This window comes from Ranitomeya variabilis, chromosome 6 (genome assembly GCF_051348905.1).
Source record: "Ranitomeya variabilis isolate aRanVar5 chromosome 6, aRanVar5.hap1, whole genome shotgun sequence".
NCBI classification, from domain to species: Eukaryota; Metazoa; Chordata; class Amphibia; order Anura; family Dendrobatidae; genus Ranitomeya; species Ranitomeya variabilis.
In genome coordinates this window covers 580461288-580475847 of record NC_135237.1, presented here as the reverse complement: position 1 = coordinate 580475847, position 14560 = coordinate 580461288, and the positions used below count along the sequence as shown (strand labels likewise).

Below are 14560 nucleotides of genomic sequence, written 5' to 3'. Positions count from 1 at the left end.
GGGCTTGGTGTGGGTGCCTGATGCCGGCTGTGCGCCTGGGCTCGGTGCGGGATCTGATGCCGGCGGCTGTGCTTTGTGTGGGTGCCAGCTGCGTGCCTGGGCTCGGTGCGGGATCTGGTGCCAGCTGTGCACCTGGGCTTGGTGTTGGTGCCTGATGCTGGCTGTGCGCCTGGGCTTGGTGTTGGTGCCTGATGCCGGCTGTGCGCCTGGGCTTGGTGTTGGTGCCTGATGCCGGCTGTGCACCTGGGCTTGGTGTTGGTGCCTGATGCCGGCTGTGCGCCTGGGCTTGGTGTTGGTGCCTGATGCCAGCTGTGCACCTGGGCTTGGTGTGGGTGCCTGATGCCGGCTGTGCGCCTGGGCTTGGTGTGGGTGCCTGATGCCGGCTGTGCGCCTGGGCTTGGTGTGGGTGCCTGATGCCGGCTGTGCGCCTGGGCTTGGTGTGGGTGCCTGATGCCGGCTGTGCGCCTGGGCTTGGTGTGGGTGCCTGATGCCGGCTGTGCGCCTGGGCTTGGTGTGGGTGCCTGATGCCGGCTGTGCGCCTGGGCTTGGTGCGGGATCTGATGCCGGCGGCTGTGCTTTGTGTGGGTGCCGGCTGCGTGCCTGGGCTCGGTGCGGGATCTGGTGCCGGCTGCGTGCCTGGGCTTGGTGTGGGTGCCTGGTGCCGGCTGCGTGCCTGGGCTCGGTGCGGGATCTGGTGCCGGCTGCGTGCCTGGGCTTGGTGTGGGTGCCTGATGCCGGCTGTGCGCCTGGGCTCGGTGCGGGATCTGATGCCGGCGGCTGTGCTTTGTGTGGGTGCCGGCTGCGTGCCTGGGCTCGGTGCGGGATCTGGTGCCGGCTGCGTGCCTGGGCTTGGTGTGGGTGCCTGGTGCCGGCTGCGTGCCTGGGCTCGGTGCGGGATCTGATGCCGGCGGCTGTGCTTTGTGTGGGTGCCGGCTGCGTGCCTGGGCTCGGTGTGGGTGCCTGGTGCCGGCTGCGTGCCTGGGCTCGGTGCGGGATCTGGTGCCGGCTGCGTGCCTGGGCTCGGTGCGGGATCTGATGCCGGCGGCTGTGCTTTGTGTGGGTGCCGGCTGCGTGCCTGGGCTCGGTGCGGGATCTGGTGCCGGCTGCGTGCCTGGGCTTGGTGTGGGTGCCTGATGCCGGCTGTGTGCCTGGGCTCGGTGCGGGATCTGGTGCCGGCTGCGTGCCTGGGCTCGGTGTGGGTGCCTGGTGCCGGCTGCGTGCCTGGGCTCGGTGCGGGATCTGGTGCCGGCTGCGTGCCTGGGCTTGGTGTGGGTGCCTGATGCCGGCTGTGCGCCTGGGCTCGGTGCGGGATCTGATGCCGGCGGCTGTGCTTTGTGTGGGTGCCGGCTGCGTGCCTGGGCTCGGTGCGGGATCTGGTGCCGGCTGCGTGCCTGGGCTTGGTGTGGGTGCCTGGTGCCGGCTGCGTGCCTGGGCTCGGTGCGGGATCTGATGCCGGCGGCTGTGCTTTGTGTGGGTGCCGGCTGCGTGCCTGGGCTCGGTGTGGGTGCCTGGTGCCGGCTGCGTGCCTGGGCTCGGTGCGGGATCTGGTGCCGGCTGCGTGCCTGGGCTCGGTGCGGGATCTGATGCCGGCGGCTGTGCTTTGTGTGGGTGCCGGCTGCGTGCCTGGGCTCGGTGCGGGATCTGGTGCCGGCTGCGTGCCTGGGCTTGGTGTGGGTGCCTGATGCCGGCTGTGTGCCTGGGCTCGGTGCGGGATCTGGTGCCGGCTGCGTGCCTGGGCTCGGTGTGGGTGCCTGGTGCCGGCTGCGTGCCTGGGCTCGGTGCGGGATCTGGTGCCGGCTGCGTGCCTGGGCTTGGTGTGGGTGCCTGATGCCGGCTGTGCGCCTCGGCTCGGTGCCAGATGTGTCCCTACCTGCTGTGACACGCTCCCCACCCGGCCCATCATACGTGTACACAGTGGTGAGGAAGGAGCAGTGTCCCGTCCTCGGTCATTCTCACCGCAGTCTGGAAGTTTCCAGCATAGCTAACATGTTGCGTCAGCGCTGAGCGGCTCTGGCAGGACGTCCCAGGTTATGGAAAAATCCATAATCTGCCGTTCCTCCGTGCTCCCTGGATGGCGGCTCGGTCACCGCTCCTGTGTCCTGGAAGCAGAGCCTGTAACACGAGCAGCTGAGGCCGATCTGCGGAGCAGGAGTGAGCCGGCCTGGCACGTCGCCCCATCTATCACCGCTGCACACTATCCATACTAAACCGGAGGTGCAGGACACAACCACAACCCCCATCCTCCCCCTGAGGGTGACGTGCTGCAGAATGGAGGTCTGCTGCTTGTGCTTCACACCTCGCCATGTACAGAATGGATAAAGAGGGACATGTAAAAGCCGAGCTAAGAGTACGCCGCACACCGGAGAGACGCCATGTATCATAGAATAGTGCAGCTAAGTGGTACTGGATCACCGCACACTGCTGAACATGTAGTGCTGATATGGAGAGGTGCAGGAAATAAATCATAGGTACAGTTGTGGCCAAAAGTATTGACACCCCTGCAATTCTGTCAGATAATACTCAGTTTCTTCCTGAAAATGATTGCAATCACAAATTCTTTGGTATTATTATCTTCATTTCATTTGTCTTAAATGAAAAAACACAAAAGAGAATGAAGCAAAAAGCTAAACATTGATCATTTCACACAACTCCAAAAATGGGCCAGACAAAAGTATTGGCACCCTCAGCCTAATACTTGGTTGCACAACCTTTAGCCAAAATAACTGCGACCAACCACTTCCGGTAACCATCAATGAGTTTCTTACAATGCTCTGCTGGAATTTTAGACCATTCTTCTTTGGCAAACTGCTCCAGGTCCCTGATATTTGAAGGGCGCCTTCTCCAAACTGCCATTTTTAGATCTCTCCACAGGTGTTCTATGGCATTCAGGTCTGGACTCATTGCTGGCCACCTTAGAAGTCTCCAGTGCTTTCTCTCAAACCATTTTCTAGTGCTTTTTGAAGTGTGTTTTGGGTCATTGTCCTGCTGGAAGACCCATGACCTCTGAGGGAGACCCAGCTTTCTCACACTGGGCCTTACATTATGCTGCAAAATTTGTTGGTAGTCTTCATAATGCCATGCACACGGTCAAGCAGTCCAGTGCCAGAGGCAGCAAAGCAACCCCAAAACATCTGGGAACCTCCGCCATGTTTGACTGTAGGGACCGTGTTCTTTTCTTTGAATGCCTCTTTTTTTCTCCTGTAAACTCTATGTTGATGCCTTTGCCCAAAAAGCTCTACTTTTGTCTCATCTGACCAGAGAACATTCTTCCAAAACGTTTTAGGCTTTTTCAGGTAAGTTTTGGCAAACTCCAGCCTGGCGTTTTTATGTCTCGGGGTAAGAAGTGGGGTCTTCCTGGGTCTCCTACCATACAGTCCCTTTTCATTCAGACGCCGACGGATAGTACGGGTTGACACTGTTGTACCCTCGGACTGCAGGGCAGCTTGAACTTGTTTGGATGTTAGTCGAGGTTCTTTATCCAACAGCCGCACAATCTTGCGTTGAAATCTCTTGTCAATTTTCTTTTCCGTCCACATCTAGGGAGGTTAGCCACAGTGCCATGGGCTTTACACTTCTTGATGACACTGCGCACGGTAGACACAGGAACATTCAGGTCTTTGGAGATGGACTTGTAGCCTTGAGATTGCTCATGCTTCCTCACAGTTTGGTTTCTCAAGTCCTCAGACAGTTCTTTGGTCTTCTTTCTTTTCTCCATGCTCAATGTGGTACACACAAGGACACAGGACAGAGGTTGAGTCAACTTTAATCCATGTCAACTGGCTGCAAGTGTGATTTAGTTATTGCCAACACCTGTTAGGTGCCACAGGGAAGTTACAGGTGCTGTTAATTACACTAATTAGAGAAGCATCACATGATTTTTCCAACAGCGCCAATACTTTTGTCCACCCCCTTTTTATGTTTGGTGTAGAATTATATCCAATTTGGCTTTAGGACAATTATTTTTGTGTTTTTTCATTTAAGACAAATTAAATGAAGATAAGACCAAAGAATTTGTGTTTGCAATCATTTTCAGGAAGAAACTGAGTATTATCTGACAGAATTGCAGGGGTGTCAATACTTTTGGCCACATCTGTTGATCTCCGATAACGTTTCCACCATGCCAGGATCTTCTTCATATTGTCGCCGAGGATAGATGACTGACAATTGACTTCATCATGTGCGTTTCCTACACCTTTCCAAGTATCCGGTGGTTCATTACTACTTATGTATCATCTACACACTGCTGACAGAGCGAGGCACCCATTATACTACGGGGCCTTCTGTATATGTCCCTGCCATATTGCATCCGGCCGTAGGGTCACCTATGATCTCCTGTATGTCAGTCTCTCCCTCCTGTGTCCATTCTAGGGTCACTTCCTGTATAATGGATATCTGTCCGTCCATTTTGTGTGCAGCTGTATGGTCCCCCCCGGTCTCCTGTATGACTGATGTCTGTCTATCCGTCCATCCTGTGCCCGGCTGTAGAGTCGCCTCAGGTCTCTTGTATGACTGATGTCTGTTCGTAATGTGTCCGAGTGCGGAGTCACCTCCGCTCTCCTGTATAACTGATGTCTTTCTGTCCGTCCTGTGTCCGGCTGTAGGCTAACCTCCGGTCTCCTGTGTAACTGATGTCTGTCTGTCCTGTGTCAGGCTGTAGGGTCACCATCGGTCTCCTGTATGACTGATGTCTGTCTATCCGTCCATCCTGTGCCAGGCTGTAGGGTCACCTCAGGTCTCTTGTATGACTGATGTCTGTCTGTCCCGTGTCCTGCTGTAGGGTCATCTCCAGTCTCTTGTATGACTGATGTCTGTCTGTCCATCCATCTTGTGTCCGGCTGTTAGGTCGCTTTCGGTATCCTATATGACTGAGGTCTGTCCTGTGTCCGGCTGTAGGATCACCTCTGGTCTCCTAAATGACTGATGTCTCTCATAGTTATTAAGGTTGAAGGAAGACTGTAAGTCCGTCTAGTCCAACCCATAGCCTAACCTAACATGCCCTAACATGTTGATCCAGGGGAAGGCAAAAAAACCCATGTGGCAAAGAGTAACTCCACCATGGGGAAAAAAATTCCTTCCCGACTCCACATACGGCAATCAGACTAGTTCCCTGGATCAACACCCTAACAAGGAATCTAATATATATACCCTGTAACATTATACTTTTCCAGAAAGGCATCCAGTTCCCTCTTAAATTTAATTAATGAATCCCTCATTACAACATCATACGGCAGAGAGTTCCATAGTCTCACTGCTCTTACAGTAAAGAACCCGCGTCTGTTATTATGCTTAAACCTTCTTTCCTCCAGACGTAGAGGATGCCCCCTTGTCCCTGTCTCAGGTCTATGATTAAAAAGATCATCAGAAAGGTCTTTGTACTGTCCCCTCATATATTTATACATTAACATAAGATCACCCCTTAGTCTTCGTTTTTCCAAACTAAATAGCCCCAAGTGTAATAACCTATCTTGGTATTGCAGACCCCCCAGTCCTCTAATAACCTTGGTCGCTCTTCTCTGCACCCGCTCCAGTTCAGCTATGTCTTTCTTATACACCGGAGACCAGAACTGTGCACAGTAGTCTAAGTGTGGTCGAACTAGTGACTTGTATAGAGGTAAAATTATGTTCTCCTCATGAGCATCTATGCCTCTTTTAATACATCCCATTATTTTATTTGCCTTTGTAGCAGCTGCCTGACACTGGCCACTGAATATGAGTTTGTCATCCACCCATACACCCAGGTCTTTTTCATTGACGGTTTTGCCCAGAGTTTTAGAATTAAGCACATAGTTATACATCTTATTACTTCTACCCAAGTGCATGACCTTACATTTATCCCCATTAAAGCTCATTTGCCATTTATCAGCCCAAGCTTCTAGTTTACATAAATCAGCCTGTAATATAAAATTGTCCTCCCCTGTATAGATTACCCTGCAGAGTTTAGTGTCATCTGCAAATATTGAAATTCTACTCTGAATGCCCCCTACAAGGTCATTAATAAATATGTTAAAAAGAAGAGGGCCCAATACTGACCCCTGTGGTACCCCACTGCTAACCGTGACCCAGTCCGAGTGTGCTCCATTAATAACCACCCTTTGTTTCCTATCCCTGAGCCAGCTCTCAACCCACTTACACATATTTTCCCCTATCCCCATTACTCTCATTTTATGTAACAACCTTTTGTGTGGCACCGTATCAAAAGCTTTGGAAAAGTCCATATATACTACGTCCACTGGGTTCCCTTGGTCCAGTCCGGAACTTGCCTCTTCATAGAAGCTGATCAAATTAGTCTGACATGATCGGTCCCTAGTAAACCCGTGCTGATACTGGGTCATGAGGTTATTCCTCTTCAGATACTCCAGTATAGCATCCCTTAGAATGCCCTCCAGGATTTTACCCACAGTAGAGGTTAAGCTTACTGGCCTATAATTACCGAGTTCAGTTTTTGCCCCTTTTTTGAATATTGGCACCACATTTGCTATACGCCAGTCCTGTGGTACAGACCCTGTTATTATGGAGTCTTTAAAGATTAATAATAATGGTCTATCAATGACTGTACTTAGTTCCTGCAGTACTCGGGGATGTATCCCATCCGGGCCCGGAGATTTGTCAATTTTAGTGATTTTTAGCCGCCGCTGTACTTCCTGCTGGGTTAAGCAGGTGACATTTAATTGGGAATTTTTATCACTAGTCATATTGGCTGCCATGGGATTTTCTTTTGTAAATACTGATGAAAAAAGTCATTTAGCATATTAGCTTTTTCCTCATCCTCATCCACCATTTCACCCAGACTATTTTTAAGGGGGCCAACACTGTCATTTTTTAGTTTCTTACTATTTATATAGTTAAAGAATATTTTGGGGTTATTTTTGCTCTCTCTGGCAATGAGTCTCTCTGTCTCAATCTTTGCTGCCTTGATTTGCTTTTTACAGAATGTATTTAATTTTCTGTATTTATTTAATGCCTCCTCACTACCTACTTCCTTTAATTCTCTATATTCTTTTTGTCCCTTATTGCGCCCCTTACAGCTCTATTTAGCCATATTGGTTTCCTCCTATTTCTAGTATGTTTATTCCCATACGGTATATACTGTGCTCAGGTCCTATCCAGGATGCTAATAAATGTCTCCCATTTTCTTTGTGTATTTTTGTGTCTCAGGATATCGTCCCAGTTAATTGCACCAAGATCCTCTCTCATCCGTTGGAAATTTGCCCTCCTGAAGTTTAGTGTCCTTGTCACCCCTCTACTACCCATCTTATTAAAGGTTACATGAAAACTTATTATTTTGTGATCACTATTCCCCAAGTGACCCCCAACCCTTATATTTGATATGCGGTCTGGCCTGTTGGTTAATATTAGGTCTAGCAGTGCCCCCCTTCTTGTTGGGTCCTGAACCAGTTGTCAGAGGTAATTGTCTCTCATAGTTGTCAGACCCCGATCACCTTTGCTGGAACTGCAGGTTTCTGTTCCCCAATCTATTTCAGGGTAGTTGAAGTCCCCCATAATAATGACTTCTCCTTGAGTCGCAGCTTCATCTATTTGCTTTATGAGGATATTCTCCATTGCTTCCATTATTTTTGGAGATTTATAACAAACCCCTATCAGTAATTTATTATTTTCCCCCTCCCCTTATCTTCACCCACAGGGACTCTACATTTTCATTAAATTCACCTATATTATCACGCAGGATGGGTTTTAAGGAAGATTTTACATATAGACACACCCCTCCCCCTCGCTTATCTGTACGGTCATTTCTGAACAGGCAATAGCCCTGCAAGTTAACAGCCCAGTCATGGCTCTCATCCAGCCACGTCTCAGATATCCCCACCATGTCATAATTATGCTCCAACAACATTAGTTCTAATTCATCCATGTTGTTGGCGAGGCTTCTGGTGTTAGTATACATGCACTTGATGTTCCTCTCTGTACCTCTATTCTTTCTTAAATTACTAACTGTTCTAACCCCACCCCCCATGCCACCGCCACCCCCTACTTCCTTATTTGTGCCCAGGTCTCTATCTGCACTATCTTCCCCTCCTATAAAATGAATACCCTCCCCCCAATCCCTAGTTTAAACACTCCTCCAACCTTCTAGCCATTTTCTCCCCCAGCACAGCTGCACCTTCCCCATTGAGGTGCAGCCCGTCCCTAGCGTAGAGCCTGTAGCCAACTGAGAAGTCGGCCCAGTTCTGCAGGAACCCAAACCCCTCCTTCCTACTCTCTCTGTCTTCCTTTCGACTGTAGGGTCACCCCCGGTCTCCTGTATCACTGATGTCTGTCTGTCCATCCATCCTGTGTCTGGCTGTAGGGTTACCTCCTGACTACTGATTGACTGATGTCTGTCTCGCTGGCTTCTTGCGTTCGACTGTTGGGTCACCTCCAGTCTCCTGTATGACTGATGTCTGTTCGTCCTGTGTTCGACTGTAGGGTAATTTCCTGTCTTCTGTTTGAGTGATGTCTGCCCGTCTCCGGCAATAGGGTCACCTTCGGTCTCCAGTGTGACTGATGTATGTCTGTCCATCATGTGCCCAGCTGTAGGCTCACATTCGGTGGTTTGTACGACTGATGTCTGTCTGACCTGTATCCGCCTGTAGGGTCACTTCCAGTCTCCTGTGTGACTGATGTCTGTCCGTCCTATGTCCGACTGTAGAGTCACTTTCGGTCTTCTGTATGAGTGATGTCTGTTCATCCGACCTGTGTCCGGCTGTAGGGTCACTTCCCGTCTCCTCTATGACTGATGTCTGTCTGTCCATCCTGTGCCCGGCTGTAGGGTCACTTCCGGTCTCCTGAATGACGTCTGTTTGTCCTGTGTCTGGCTGTAGGGTCACTTCTGGTCTCTTGTATGACTGATGTCTGTCCATATTGTGTCCGAGTGTGGAGTCACCTCCGGTCTCCTGTATGACTGATGTCTGTCTGTCCTGTGCCCGGCTGTAGGGTCACCTCTGGTCTCCTGTATCATTGATGTTCGGGTGTAGGGTCGCTTCCGGTCTCCTGTATGAATGATGTCTGTCCAACCTGTGTGCGGGTGTAGGGTCACTTTCGGTCTTCTGTATGACGTCTGTTTGTCCTGTGTCCTGCTGTAGGGTCACTTCCGGTCTCCTGTATGACTGATGTCTTTCTGTCTTGTATCTAGCTTCTGCTGAGTAGTGACCTCAGTGACCTCATCTTCCTGGAGCCGCTGATGGAGAATATGACTGGACGGCTGAAGGATAGCAATGTCACCGTTCGCATGCTCGCTGTTCGTGGCCTGGGGAACATCGCAAGTGGATATCCTGAGAAGGTCAGGACCCTGTGGTTAGTGGTAAGGGCGGTAAATAGCTGAAAATTTGCTGAGGCTTTGTGTCTGCCTCATTACAGGTCCGAAAACATGGATCTCACTTGCTGACCGCCATGATCAACGCCATGGATGATCGAGAAGACCCCGATCATATAGTGACCCAGGAGGCCATGTCCAATCTGTCTCGTCTACTGCCCCATGTGCAGGACTCTGACATGCAGTCGCTTCTCATTCATACCGCCATCCGCATCAGACCCTTCTTTGACCACGTGAGTAACAGGCAGCTACAGATGTCACTCTGTTTAGGGGTCTGCAAGACCCACCGAAAACTCGAGATGTTTCAATGATCGACCGCCGAAAAAATTATCGTCCTATTATCCCCGATGTATAGAGAGGATAGAACCTTGATCAAGAAGAGATCGGCCTATAATACACCTGGTAATAGTGTCACACATACAGTGCTCAGCATAAATGAGTACATCCCTACTGCCTTTACGTTCCTCTCACAACCCACACTCTCCATGGACACGGCACTATAGAACACTCCACAAATGTCGTTCACGGATTGTAAACAGGATTTGCTATTTTGCAAACATAAGTAATTTTCTGAAAATATTCATTCAAGACAATGTTGCAACAATGAGTACACCCCAATGAAAGTCTTTGGAGTAAAGCTAAAGTTTAGACCACAGAATTCTAAGTAACAAGAATTCCCCCAGGTCACTGTCATCCTTCAGTAAACCGGAGTCCAGCAAACGGGCGACTATAAGAGCCCGATACCTAACACAGAAAACCCCCATTACTGTCAGCAATGGCACCACATGGAAGAGAAATGTCACAAGACCAAGAAAGATGACGGCTACAAGAAGATCAGCGAAGCTTCACTCATCAGTCAGATACTGGAGCAAAAGTGATAGAAAATGGAAGAAAGATGGAGCTACAGCTTCTCACAGAGAGGTCCAGAGACCTCGAAGTCACCACTGAAACAGGTGAGAAGGGAAGAAGATCCACATGTAAGAAAAAGCCGAACCGGGGACACAATCCGGTGCACACTGCAGAGGAACGGTAGCATGGGGGGCATCCACGGAGGATGCCCCTCAAATATCAGGCACAAAAAAACCTGCCAACAATGTGCCGGGTGTCAGGCTGAGAAATATGGAGACACTGGGACTCTGTGATCTGGAGCTGAGACTAAGAAAAATGGGGTCACCAAGGTGAAGAGGACAAAGAAAACTACATGGGACCGTGTCATTATGTGGGGGGACATGTGAGCTGCTGGTGTCAGTAGTCAGGCACTTTTCCAACATGACAATGATCCAAAACTCACATCTGCTGTCTTTGTGAGGAAAAACAAGTGACTGTGGCCAAGTATCTCCTGATCTGACAACTGGACATCTATGAGGAGTTCTGGAGACATGTTCTCAGCACTCTCCATCCAGTGTCCAGGCTCTAGAGCTCGTTTTGAAGAATGGAGAAAGAAAAACGCTCTAATATGTCACCACCTTGTTCATTCCAGACCTAGAAGACTGAGCATGTTCCCTACAGCAAGTAAATGGTAATAGTACATGTAATAACATTTGGGACTTGGTTAACCGTGTGTTGATCAAAAAAGCATAAAAACCATCCCACTGCATTAAGGTGTATCCATAAGGATGGTCCTTACCGGTCTTTTAGTATTAAAACCTTACCAGCTTATAGTCCGGCTCATTTCTTTGGTTTTGTTGTAATTTCTTGTACTTTGTATAACCAGGCGTGTGGCCCTTTTTTCTGAACTTAGTATTTCATCTATATTGCTTCCCATGGACGGGTGTCTGTCGGGCCCGGTCCTTATTCAAATTAACACCGTATGACACATGATGAGGTTTTAATACTAGACAGGTTAGGACCGTCCGTATGGCTACACCTTGTCGCGGTGGATGGTTTTTATGCCTTGATTGATCAAAAGATATTAAAAGTGGCAAGGAATTACAAAAACAAAAAAAATCAGTCATAAAATTATTAGAGAACAAGAAACCAATCACAAACTAAGATGTTTACATACAAATGAACAGAGCACGGGCAACAAACAAGGGGAATTGGAGCTGCTAAGAAAGGGAGAGATATGATGTCATAGGCATCACTGAAACTTGGTCAGATGATACACATGCTTGGAATACAATCCTTGAAGGCTACAACATATTAGAAACTGAGCTAACAAGAAGGGAGAATGTTGGGAAAACGTATATCTCCACAGAGATCCAAGCTTAAGAGACTGGTAGCTCTGTAGAAACTGTTTGATAAGAATACAAGGAGAGAAGAACAGAAAGGACACTATTATAGGTGTTTACTATAGGCCACCTGGACAGACTGAAGATATGGATGAACTCTTTTTACCTCAGATGTCTCTCACAAAAGTGTGACATAGTGATCATGGGCGATTTTAACTATCCAGATATTTGTTGGGAATCTCTCAAACAAAAGTACTGGGACCAGAAAATTGTAATAATTATATGGATACTACGGAATCTGATAGCATGGGATAAAGCCAGTCTGAGAACAAAGTTGCAGCAAAAGATGTATTTACTCACAAACAAAAATGTAAACAGAACTAACAGATATTTCTGCAGTTGTAACGAGGTCCTCAGCTCTATATAGAAAACAGCCAACAGGTTAGCAAACAAAACATAGTACAGATATTCCTGCAATTGTAACGAGGTCCTCAGCTCTATATAGAAAATCACAGCAAACTGAGTAGCGGGGCTCAACCGCTAATGTGAACCAGTCCAGCAAGGAAATTATGTGGGAGCAAACAAGACACTTGAACGAGGAAGTCCAATAAGGTTTAGTGCAAATGCACACAGTATTTAAATGATGAAGTCCAGCAACACTTGCTCATACGTGCGCACAGTACTTGCTAGTAGGAGTCCAATAATTCACAGATGATGCGTCATGTGAATGACGTCCTAGAAAAGAGAGGACGAGGGGAGAAAGAGGGAGAGCGCCATCTAAGCGTAGTAGATAATAAATCTTGTAGCGATAACACAGCTTGAATCTTGCTCACCTGGTGTGGTTGTGCAAAGAGGCACAACACTGGGAAAAGTTTAGTACACAAAGGAAATCCTTCCACTGGTGTGCTGCAGTCGCAGCAGTTTCAGAGGCGAGAGGTAGCTGAACGGGGTGAGGCAGACCTGAGTAGTGAGCAGCAGAAGCAGGGAGTTAACCAGCAAACAGGCAGATGCTCAGGAGCCAGCAGCACAAAATATTCAGGCACAGGTGAACACAAGACACAGACAGACAGATCAGACAGACAGGAAGTTCCATGACAGGGTGAGATCCAAGCCTCCATCTTGGATCAGGGCGAACAGACACCAGGAAAGTCCGGAATCCTTACATTAATTCTTATCTTCTGTCGCTGACAAAGGGTAGAAGAGCGAACAAGAGCATCTGCTACCTTGAATCTAATCCTTATAAGCAGGGAGGAAATGGTTGTGGAAATAAAGGTGGCTGGGAGTTTAGGAGGCGGCGATCATGCTATCCTCGAATTTTGGATTACTAGAGGATGCAGACTTTAAGGTTGGACTTCAGAAATGCAGATGTTAATGAACTCAGAAAGAGGGTACGAAAAGTCCAGTGGCCGGATGTTATAAAGGACAGAAATGTCCAAGAGGAATGGGAGATTTTTCTAAATGAAATTCTCACTGCACAATTGGTAACAATCATGAAATGAAGGAAGAATTGGAAGCATTAAAGAGACCAGGGTGGATGAACACAGAACTTGCCACTTGTAAAAAAAGAAATGTATATCAAATGGAAAGAGGGGGCATATCTATAGTACAATATAACGCTGTCTGCAGGGAATGCAGGGCAAGAGCTAGAAGAGCTAAAGCCAGTAATGAAATGAGGCTTGCAAGGGAGACAAAAGCAGCAAAAAAAGGATTTTGGAGGTATGTCAAAAGCAAAAGAAAAGTCAGAGATGCTATAGGATTTTACTGGATGAAAAGGGTGAAGTGGTCAGAAATTATGTTGAGAAGGATTAACTTTTACCTCTCACTCCCGTCTCCAAGACTTTACACGTGCTGCGCCGATTCTTTGGAATGCACTACCCAGGTTAATACGATCAATCCCCACAGTTTTAAGCGTGCTCTAAAAACGCATTTGTTCAGACTGGCCTACCGCCTCAACGCATTAACCTAACTATCCCTGTGTGGCCTATTCAAAAAACTTAAACCATAATCAGGTTCCTCGCATCATGTTCTTATACACTTTATGCAGTTAATATCCCTCTGTGTCTGTACTGTTACATACTTAGGCAGTTAACTGGTTCATGCAGCTTTACATGAACACCCGAGCCTCACACTATGGCTGGTCTGAACAACGAAAGCAATTGTTACCATCCACCTCTCGTGTCTCCCCTTTTTCCTTATAGTTTGTAGCTTGCGAGCAGGGCCCTCATTCCTCCTGGTATCTGTTTTGATCTGTGTTTATTGTTATGCTGCAATGTCTTTTATTGTATGTACAAGTCCCCTCTAAAATGTAAAGTGCTGCGGAATATGTTGGCGCTATATAAATAAAAAATTATTATTACTTTTACATTCTTATTTTGCATCTTTAAGAAAGCAATTGTAATATCAACTGATCTTCATGGGGCCATCAAAGGAATAAAATAATCCACACTATCCATAAACAGAGAGATGGTGAGGGAACACTAGGCTAATTTACATGAATTTGCATCTCCTGATCCAGATGAATTTCATCCTAGGGAACTGAAAGAATTAAAGGAAACTGCAGAACCACTAGCCAGAATTTTGAAAAAATCCTTGAGAACAGGAGAAGACCCTGAAGATTGGAAAAGGGCAAATGTTGTCCCTGTCTTCAAAAAAGTAAAAAAGTAGAAAGTAGATGAAGTCAAGAAATTACAGGCCAGTGAGCCTTACATTTATACCAGGAAAGATCTTTCAACAAATTATTAAACAGCATGTATGAAAGTACTTGGATAAGGATACAGTAATTTACCAGATCCAGCATGGGTTTGTAGCAAACAAGTCATACCAGACTAATGTTATTTCCTTCTATAATGGAATCACTGACTTTGTGGATCATGGAAATGCCGTAGATATAGTATATGATGACTTCAGCAAAGCTTTTCATAAAGTATCTCAGACAATGCTTATTGAAAAAATGACCAAGTATGGGATTGACAAGGCTACAGTTAGGTGGACTCTTGACTGGCTCAGTGATTATACTCAGAGTGGTAATAAATGGTTGCATATCCAATTGAAAGAGTATTACAAGTGGGGACCCAAGGTT

At 47.7% G+C, this 14560-nt stretch overlaps 1 protein-coding gene across 3 annotated transcripts in view; it reads left to right on the top strand.

Moving 5' to 3' along the window:
* MROH1 (maestro heat like repeat family member 1) overlaps window positions 1–14560 on the top strand; it is a 190050-nt gene that overhangs the window by 164120 nt on the left and 11370 nt on the right. For all 3 annotated transcript variants that reach the window (XM_077271559.1, XM_077271557.1, XM_077271558.1), the window contains 2 exons: window positions 9131–9277; window positions 9355–9543. In XM_077271559.1, coding sequence (XP_077127674.1) covers window positions 9131–9277; window positions 9355–9543 — 336 coding nt within the window. The remainder of the gene's footprint in view (window positions 1–9130; window positions 9278–9354; window positions 9544–14560) is intronic.